Source organism: Quercus robur, chromosome 12, assembly GCF_932294415.1.
Source record: "Quercus robur chromosome 12, dhQueRobu3.1, whole genome shotgun sequence".
Classification (NCBI taxonomy): Eukaryota; Viridiplantae; Streptophyta; class Magnoliopsida; order Fagales; family Fagaceae; genus Quercus; species Quercus robur.
Window position 1 is genome coordinate 36,649,796 of NC_065545.1, and position 10,786 is coordinate 36,660,581.

At 34.1% G+C, this 10,786-nt stretch overlaps 1 protein-coding gene and 1 long non-coding RNA gene across 3 annotated transcripts; one reads left to right on the forward strand and one right to left on the reverse strand.

Annotated features, from left to right (window-relative positions):
• The first annotated feature begins 3,497 nt into the window (after positions 1 to 3,497).
• Positions 3,498 to 3,956, forward strand: LOC126708453 (uncharacterized). The gene has a single exon (XM_050408248.1). The coding sequence runs from the start codon at positions 3,498 to 3,500 to the stop codon at positions 3,954 to 3,956; it is 459 nt and encodes a 152-aa protein (XP_050264205.1).
• Positions 3,957 to 8,489: 4,533 nt separating this feature from the next.
• LOC126710092 (uncharacterized) lies at positions 8,490 to 10,502 on the reverse strand. 2 transcript variants are annotated; one of them, XR_007649573.1, is made up of 3 exons: positions 10,375 to 10,502; positions 9,686 to 9,739; positions 8,490 to 8,762 (listed from the first exon to the last, which is right to left on the reverse strand). It is a non-coding gene; the product is annotated as an uncharacterized LOC126710092 (long non-coding RNA). The 2 variants fall into 2 exon arrangements; XR_007649574.1 differs by having other exon boundaries at positions 10,346 to 10,502.
• Between the last annotated feature and the right edge of the window lie 284 nt (positions 10,503 to 10,786).

Below are 10,786 nucleotides of genomic sequence, written 5' to 3' on the forward strand. Positions count from 1 at the left end.
CTAATTTTTTATACTGTTAGCTCACGGATTACAGGTTAATTTTATAAAATTTAGGTTGATTGAGAAGTTTACGGTTCCAATTTTAAGCACATTCGATATTTTCGTTTGTACAAATGCATGCATGATGGGGAGTTGGTAATGTGTTTGGTATGGGTGTTTCTTAAATTAATATTTAATTATTACAATGATCTTCAGTCAAAAAGTAAAAAAGATCTCAAAATACTGTTAAGCAATGAATAGGTTTCGAACCTAACTCATTTCCCATCGCCCCCCCCCCCCCCCCCTCTTTTTTTTTACCTATATGATAGAGATATACTACAAGAAAATTTGCCTATAATATCTTGTGATCTATGCGATCCAAGAGCATATAATTGACAGACAAGAGAGTCCCACAATTTTTAGGTACAATTTAAATTACTAATTAGAGGTGTGTAGCCAACCCATCGAACTGCTGAAGTTGACTCAATCCAATCCAATTTGGCAAATTGGATCAATTTTTAGGGGTTGATGAGTTGGGTTGAGTTGCTAATTTTTTTTAAAAGCGGGTTGGGTCGGGTGTGCATTAGCAAATTCACACATCCGTCTAACCTAATCCGAACCATCCATATTTAATATATATTTTATGGTTTTATTATTTAATTATTATATGGTTCAATGTACTAATTAAATTGTTTGTGTTCGATGCTATACTTGGGTTTATAAGGTTATAAATTTGTTGTTATTTGTGTTGGGTTGGTGCTATGCTTAATTTTGATTAGTGCATCAAACCAACACAAATAAGATTATAAATTTGTTGTAATTTGTGTTGGTATTCTTATAAATTTGTTCTTCTTATGCTTAGTTTTTTTTTTAAACTCTCCAACCCGATCCACGTGGGTTGGGTTGGACACCTATCAACCCAACCATAGGGATTTAAATTGAAAAAACCCTTTATCTGACTCCTAATTTAGATGAATATAACAAATTGAATATTATACTTTGCCATTGTAGGAAAGTGTTATATGGGGGAAAATGGATTGTTATACTCTTTTGTTGACATAAATTACACTAATCTGTTTAAAATTTTTTGGGGAGATGATTTTAATTGGGAATTTCGTTTTGTTCAAACAACTTCTAAAGTAGCTAACTACATTATTTGATACCAAAAGTTTAAACTATTTGTAAAGTATGAATCATAGTTATCAGACCCAAACTAAATCAATGATTGAACCATTAAATTGGTAACCATATAAAATTTCGGTTCAATATACCAAAAAAAAAAAAAAAAAACCAGATTTACAAAAAAAAAGAAAAAAGATTAAATCTTAAAATCGTCATTTTTTTTTAAATTAAAAAAAAAAAAAAAACCAAACTGCACAATTTTATTTAGACAATATGACTTTTTTAATATTAAATTAATTTGATCAAATAATCATTTTCCTTCAATTATGCACTTTTATTTATAAGATTTTAAGTTTGTTAAAAGTACATGCCCACCTCAACAACAACTAAGTGCTAAGAGCATGGCATGTATTAGTCATCAAGACAAGCGTGAGAGTGCTTTTTCTCTAGTACTCAGGCCCAAGAATCCTGGGCTAAGTAGTTGTAGTTTGGTGGATTGGACTTTGATTCACCGCAGCTAAAGGGCTGTTTAAGAGTCAAGTGGTGCACAAGGCATACTTCCTACAATACACATAAACTAGCAAACGATGACATTTTTATTGAACAACAATCAAAATAGCAAAAGTAATGTAAAACAAACAGTAAATGCACAAAGTAATGGTTAGGGGTCCTCAAATCAATAAGAAATATTTTATTGAATTTTCTTCATTACGATTATAATGCGCTCACAAAGACGTGATACAAGGTTCAAGCAAGCTGAAAAATTACAGTCTTAGATGGTTATTCAAACCTCTAAGACTTGTAAAGTTTGATTCTTTTTGAATCCGAGTATGTGCTATAGTGGCTATTTCTGGGATACCGAGAGATAATTTACTAATTTCTCTGAGTTTTCTTCTTGACAGAACTTTCTCAATGATTCTGTTGTAAATTTTTCTCTGTTCCTCTTCGCAATCCTTCCCCCCTTTTTATGGTGTTATTCTGGAGTCCCAGGGAACTATTGATTCCCCTATTTTGCCCCCTGGGTACCAAAGCCTGTGTTGTGCCCATCGCCCAGAAGGTTCAGTTTTCCCCGTTCTTCATTCTTTCCTTCCTTTTAGTGTTGTTTCTTTGAAAGTCCATGGTTGACTACCTATTTTGGAGTGCGTTGAGGTCACGTTCTTCATGGCTCAGCTTTTGGCCGTCCTTCTTCTTTATCGTTTTTCTCAAATGGGCGGAATCCCTCTCTGCCGGTTTGAAAGTCTTTTGCTGCTACTCCCCTTTTTATATCTCTTCATTCTGGTTCCCCAAGGTGCCACCCACTTGCGCTATGAGAAGTCGCTCCAAATTTTCTTCTTTTCTTGCTAGATCATTTGGTACTTGAGAAGGACGTGCCCATCCTCTGTTTCTTGTGTTCTTTTTGGCTTTTTTCTTTAAGCTGTCTTAATCCTTTCTTGACTGTATTACACGTCTCGGGGATCCAGTGCCTTTTGGCAGTCTCTGAGGATCCTAACTCAGCTTTCTTTTTACGCTGGTAATTCTTCAATCTTTTGATCTGGGCTTCTTTTCTTTTTCTTTCTTCTTTTCTCATAAACTTCCGGGCTTGCCTTTTTTTCTTTATGTTTTTGGGCTTCAAACCTTTTGGGCTTACCATTTCTTCTCTTTTTCCATGGCCCCTTGTGCTTATTTCTTTAGGCTTGGGTGCTATGACTTTTTGGACCTCAACAACAAGTTGCATCAGGTGCAACACAGAGTGCACCTCATCATCAGGGTAGGGTATAATCAGGTGCAACAGAGAGTGCACCTTAGCATTGAGGACAGTTGCAATCCAGTGCAGCATAACTTGCGTTGCATCATTAGAAGAAGACTCAAAGGGAAGTTACAGCAAGATGGATTCATGAAGTTGTAGAAGACTTGATGGAATCAATTCCACATTATGATCAGATGATTAGTTCTATGATTTGATTAGTGTACACATGTAAGCTTTAGGTAGATTCATGATTGTAACAAACTTCCCTGGAAATAGGGAATCAGTTATTTTTCTGTTTTAGCATTAGCTTATATATAAAGGTAGGATTAGAAGTAAATGTACATTCATTCATTCATAATCAATAAAGCCCAGTTTCTATTTAGAGAGAGAGTCCTAAATTTTACATGGTATTAGAGTTGTGGCTACTTTTCTTCTAGAATCTTCTACTCAGTTCTTTCTCTCACCTTCAAGGTCCTTCAATGGCTTCCTTAGAAATTGATGCTCCCTCTAAAGCACACAACACTCAATCCACACAACCAAATACAAATTCTAATAGTGAATCCAATGCTCGTAATCCATATTTTCTTAGCTCCAATGAGAATCCAAGTAACATTCTATAGTCACTTAGCCCTTGCTTGGCATAAGAAACTACCACTCTTGGTCAAGAGCAATGGTGCTTGCTTTCACTGCCAAGAAGAAAATTGGCTTTATGAATGTCAAGATTTCAATGCCAGAAGTTGATTCACCTTTGTATGAGGATTGGCAGAGCTGCAACACCATGGTACTTTCATGGTTGATCAACTATATGCACATTGATGTCTCTAGCAGCATCATGTACTATGAGACAATTAGGGAGATGTGGCTCGAATTGAAGAACTTGTTTTCACAAGGAAATGGACCTAAGATCTACAACTTGCAGAGGGAAATTTCTCATATTTCCCAAAATCAAATGACAGTTATTGAGTACTACACCAAATTCAAGCGATTGTGGGATCAATTGTTGAATTTTGAGCCATTTCCAGAATGTTCTTGTGGAGCAATGAAGATCTTGAGTGCTTCACATGATAAAGCCTATGTAATGAGGTTCTTGATGGAATTGAATGAGAACTTTGAGACTTTTCGAAGTTAGATACTCATGTATGTGTGAGAGACCGCGCCCCCGGCCCATTTTAGAGGATGTTGGGCCAAACTCACATGAATGGGTAGAGTTGTGTTATTGCCTCTCAAAATGGAGATTCGACTAGTTATATTTTTCCCTTTAGATTAAGGGTTTTACAATGGAGTTGCCACTTATTTAATTATTGGAAAAATAAGAAAACCATAATTGAAAATTTTCTTATTTTATTAATTTGAAATTGAATTTACATTGATCACAGGAAAATTATATGGCTTTGGTTCTAGATACAATCTAAGATAAAGTACATGGCTTTGTTTCCTAGTTACAATCTAAAAATTGAAAATTACATGGATAAGTATTTGATTTACTAACCCTTGATCTAAACTCGGAGGCTATATTACAAGGTGGGAAGGTGTTAGGCACCCACCTTGCCCGGTGAAACCAATCTTTTAGACTATGCTAGCCAACATTCATATCATATTATCAAATATGTCAATCAATTTGCATGTTGAATTTAATGTGTGTGCATGTGATAAACCCTAATTCAATTTATTAAGCATTGTATTTGAATTGAAAAATAAATTCTAGTGAATGTGTGTGGATGGTGATAACCTAGATTTAAGAATTTGGAAGAATTATTAAACAAACATGTTTTTCATACTTTTGATATGGATTTAAGATTAAATCTAGTGATATGTATGAACATGTGATGAACAATCAAGAACATGTGAAGAACACATAAAAACATTTAAGAATATTCAAATATATTCAAGAGAATTTAAATAATTACTATTATGCTTTGATCCTAAATTCTCATCATAGCAACATAAAAAACCAATTAGGGAAAGAGATTATACCTTCATGCAAGATCCATATGGTGGAGGAGGAGATTTTTGATGGAGGTCTTAAGGGTGGAGGAAAAGAAGAGTTAGGAGAGGGAGAGTGAGTCTCACTCAATACCTTGAATCACAGGAAGAACAAGATATGACAAGACTACTTAACTTCACTAGAACTCAATAAAAGAGAAGAGAGGGGATTTTTCGTGTGCTTTGGAATGAAGGAGAAGGGAGGTTTATATAGTAGTGGTGGAGGAAATATGAATGCAAGACCATTTAATGACGGTTGACAAAGAATCATGAACCTAGACCTCATTTTAGCTTTTGGGAAATCTGGTGCATTAAATGTGAAGATTAATGAGAGTGAAGAGTAAGCAAAGTTCGGTTTTCCTGTAACTGCTGTAACAGCCTGTAGAGTCAATTTTAAAAAATCATATCTACCTCAATTTTGATCGAAATTGTCTCATTCTTATGCTCAAATTGAAGCCCCGGATGTCTAGTTTCTGGAAAAATTAACCTCATTCACAAATTCAAAATATTCTGAGAGATATCGATGAAATGGTGAGCAGAAGTCATTTGTTAGAAAATGGTTTCAGCACAATTAACATTAATAGGTCCCAAATTAGCTCTCAATTAACATTAAATGACTCCAATCACTCTCATTTCAGACTTGATTGGTTCCAAATTTACTCTAATTAAAAGATAATTGTACAAATTACTCATTGAATAATTAATGTTTTACTATTTAGTTAATTAGGTGTGTGCAACCCTACCATAAAATGTAATCTTAACCAATCAAATTATTACACATCATCGATCTCAAATTAATTATACTTATAACCAATTGAAATAAATTGTTCATAATCACATATAATCAGACTCAATTTGTGATAGTGCATCTCAGCCATTAAAACTTGATTTGATGATAACTTTCAATTTAATGGTCCGATTAGGGTTCATGACCAGTCGATTTGATCGTTACAACATCAAGATCATTTTGGTGAAATGAGATTAAGGATCTAATGATCAGAATCAAGATGCATATTTCCAATATGAAATTACCATTTTATCCTCCATGTGAGGTTAAATACGGGTTGCAAAATAGGGTGTCAACAGTATGATCATTTTCCCTCAATGAGCAAGGTTTATTCTTTGGTACTTCAAGAAGAATCACAAAAGAACATTGGACATGGAAGTTCAGCTTCATCACAATTTGATGCAATGGCTATGTACACCAATTCCAAAGGAAATTTCAATTGGAATAAAGGTAATGCAAACAAAGACAAGCATTTTTGCATTCATTGCAACATGCAAGGACACACAATTGAGAAGTGCTATAAGTTACATGGATATCCTCCAAGTTACAAACCTAAAGGGAAGGCTGGAGCAAATGTTAATGTCAATCAAGCTTTTTGCAATTCTGTTAATGGTGCAGAGTATGCCTTAGTACCATCAAATCAGTGGCCCATTTGTAAGGCACAATGTGAGCAATTGCTTGCATTCCTTAAGTTAGGAGCTGCTGTTGGTGATGCACATCATGCTGTAAGTGTGAGGATTTTTTTGCATTGCCATTGGTGGTGAAGGAGCTTCTGGTTCAACTTCTGATGTGGTTGGTACTTTTGCACAAACCAATCTCAACTTCAATTTAGCTTTAATGTCAAGTACTAATCTTAATGTGTCTTTTGTTTCCACTTTAGAGCATTCAATTTTTTCAGCTAAGATTGTTGATAGGAAAATTTTTAGAGAAATTGATTGGGTTATAGATATAGGAGCAACTGACCATATGGTCCACTCCATATTGTGTTTCAATTCTATTACTGCCACTCTTAATACCTTTGTTAACCTTCCAAATGGTGAAATAGCATTGGTAACACATGTAGAAACTATGTAAGTATCAGATACACTTAGGCGTTGTTTGGATTTAGTGTTTCCGTCACCCATCACTTTATTTTCATCACCCATAACTCAAACTGGTGGGTCCCACGGCTGTTTGGTTTGTTTGGATTTGTTTTTAATTTTTGTTTCTATCACTCAATTTTTTGATTTTTGAGTGATGAGTTATGAAAATTGAAAATAACTTTTAGGTGTTTTTGAATTATGAAAACAGAGTTATAATGATATTTTGGTAAATACACACATATTTGAGAGACCCATAGTATGTAAGTAGTCAAATCCGTTTTTTTTTTTTTTTTTTTTTTTCACATTGGGTTTCTGGGTTTGGTTTCTTTTTTATTTTTTGTTTTTTTTTTTTTTTTTTAATTACTTTTCACTGGGTTTGGTGAGTTTAGGTATTAGGGGTTGCAGGAAAAAAAAAGAAAGTAAAAGCTGTACTAAGTCAATTTGTGGGTTTCACAAAAAGTAAAATTTTTTGAGTTATCGAAATTGGAAACAAGTGCCAAACATGCTACCTTAGAAAGTTGTGGTATTTTCAGTGATAAGTGATGAGTGAAAATTGAGTGAGGAGTGATGAGTGATGGTTTTTTAAAAACCAAACAGCCCCTTATACTTACCAATGTTTGGTGCGTTCCATCTTTTTACTTTAACCTTCTTTCAATTAGTCAATTAACTAAAACAATTATTTGTTGGCTCATTTTCTTTGGGAATATGTGCTTCATCCATGACCTTGCTCATTGGAGCACAACTGGTCTGGGTAGAGAGTTCAAAGGCCTACACTTGCTGGAAGAGAGTTTATCAACCTCAAGAAATTGTTTTTCTACAGCTGGTTTTGTAAATAATCTTGTTGTTCAACCAAGTATTTAGCATTTCAGATTGGGGCATCTATCAAATGCCAAGTTGGCATTGATAAGAAATAATAATGTACCTCTTTCAAACACTAATAAAGAGATTCCTTGTGAAATTTGTCCTATGGCCAAGCAGAAAAGACTCCCTTTTACACCTAGTACTCATGTTTCACTTGAATGTTTTGAGTTAATCCATTGTGATTTGTAGGGTCCCTTTTCTGCTCCTACCATTGATGGTTGCAGTTATTTTCTAACCATTGTGGATGATTGCTCAAGGTGTATTTGGGTTTATCTACTCAAGCATAAATCTCAAACTCAACTTACTTTGGAGCAATTTTGCACTATGATTGAAACACAATTTTTGAAAAAGGTAAAAACCATAAGAACTAACAATAGAACTAAGTTTCTTATGTCTGATTTTTTTAAGTTTCTTATGTTTGATTTTTTTTTTTTTTTTTGTGTTAAAAATGGTATCTTGCATCAAGTTGTGTTGAAACTCCATAATAAAATGCCATTGTGGAAAGAAAGAATCAACACATCTTAAATGTGGCAAGAGCTCTTACGTTTCAATCCAACATGCCTTTGCATTTTTGGGGGCATTGCATTCTCACCTTAGTCTATTTGATAAATAGAACACCTTCCTCATGTTTAGCTCATAAAACTCTTTTTGATGCTCTTTTTGGTTATGCTCTTAATTATGGTCATTTGAAAGTTTTTGGGTGCCTTTGTCATGCTTCAACTCTTTCACATAATAGATCCAAATTTGCACCAAAGGCAAGAAAGTGTGTTTTCTTAAGATATCCCTTTGGTGTTAAAGGGTACAATGTCATGCCCCAAACCTGAAATGGTCCAAAGCATGAGAAAAATATCTCAAAGGTACCTCTAGATATTGTACCTTTTGGTAATTCAATCCAAATAAAATCATAACAAGTACCAACATCAAGAATTATCTTAATAATTCCATTAAATATACTCCCAAAGTAAGTCAGAGCTCTATGCAATAAATATAATGATCATTGGTCACAAAAGAATGGAGGTCTGAATAAATAATTACATAACATCGACTTGTTCCATTAGTGGAAATAAAGGCATAACCACTATTAGATACAAAAGAATTGGGTCAAGTCTACTCTAAGCTATACATCATCAATTATCTCCATCACAAAAGTCAGTCTCCATCAGCAATTAGTTTAACTACGTCTAGCCACCAAAAAGTTGTCTAAAAAAGATAGTTGCCTACTCTGAAAAAGTTTGTAAAATAAGAGAATGAGACAGAGCCCAATAAGTAGCATAATTAATGGGGGTGGGGGAAATGCAAGTTTCATGATGATAACAATTTACAAATCATGTTTTAATTTGGGAATTTCCAAATTATTTCCACAAAACCATTTCCAAAAAGAATATGACAAGAATGAATAAAATGACATGATACAAAACTTCTCAAAATGCTCTCATGAAACTACACACTATAATTTGTGAGCAATAACAATACAATTCCAAACGCAAGGTCACATGATAATGCCGTCACAAAGACGAAACTCATCGCCGACACACAGCCAGAACTAAATATGTTGTCACAAAGACGGAACTCATCACAATCACAAAGATGGAACTTAATAATCATTACAAAGATGGGCGCTAAGATACCAATGTCACACAGATTATAGTATCTAACTAGGTAATCACCGGGTAATCACATGTCATAGCACATGGGTAGAACACAAAGAGCTCACAAATTACCTTTAATTCAAAATACGTAATTCACTTCCATGTAGTTTCATAAAATATTTGAATGCCCAAGATATTCACAAGGTTCTCAAAGCCCTCAACCCATTTCTTGTCAAAATGATTTTGTATTAACCTCCCAAATAACATAGGTCAAGATAAAGCATCTTTATATTTTGCAAATAATGCAATAAATCCATAAAATTCATTCTCAAGAATTTAATCAAGATGCTAGTCTTTTTCATGCTAACAAATCATGCAATTCCCCATATGCAATAAGAATATGCTCTTTCATATATAATCATAAATAATAGGGTCACAACAAAACACTTTTTAGAAAAACATAGTTCCACCATTAATTTTCCAAAATGTGTTTGACCCAAAAATAATGTTTATGCAACATGGTTATTTTCCAAAAATCCTATTAAAAGCTACTTACCTCGTAACCCGTAAAAGCCTAATTTTCCAAGCTCCAAATGAAATTAGCTAGAACCTAAACAAAACCAAACAAATCTATCACAATAAGCATAAAGCTTGAAATTGTATCTAGCTACATATTAGAAATTACTAACTAAGAAATTAATTAGGCAAGCCTAGCATTTAACTTCACAAATAATGTATTCCACTTCCAAAGTTTCTTAACAATTTCATTACAAGGCATAGACTCCAATTTCATTACAATGTCATTCCAAACTTCACCTTTACCATAAGAGATCCCAGCATTTTATGAATTTCTTCCTTAATATACATGTCATTTTCAAGAGACCCATAAAACAGCAACATATATAACAATACCCACCATTACAAACCCCAAATGTAAATCCTCCACTAGCTTCAAATATACAATAAAAACTAGATTCATCAACTATTTCACATTAGAAAGCCAAAACTCTCAAATCTCCACCACTTAACTAACCACCATTGCAAAAATCATAAACCCACTCATCAAATACATCCACCAAGACCAAAACCCATACATAAAAGCATATAAATATCACTTCTAATGCTCATAAATCGCATGGGTATTATTATTAAAGTTTAGATAAACATAACCTCAAGCAAAAGCATATAAACCCGCAAAAAGATTAGAAATTTTTACTTCAAATAGTAGAGGTGAGTGAGCCTTACCGTTTTCCTATGGAGTTTTCCGGTGATCTTGCCAGAAAGATGGTGGTGGAAGAGGTGAGGAGTGGTACCGATTGGAGAGTAAGGGAGTTATGAGAGAGGAGTGTTGTGTAAAAAGAAAAGAAAGAAAACAAAATAGGAACAAGAGGGATGGCCGGCCAAAGAGGGAGAGAGGGAGATATTTTGCAAGATGTGTGGTTGGGAATGGGTGGGGTAGGCACATGTGACACTAAAAAAGTGCTGGATTTAACTACCATAAATATTTTCATCTCTAGAGATGTAGTTTTTCATGAAACTATTTTTCCTTTTGGCAATGCTGATGCTAATTCTGCAGATTCTTTTATTTCTGAGGGTGATGCCACTTCTGAAGGGTGTTTAGGTCCATTTGTTACTCCTATTAGTACTCTAGATATGC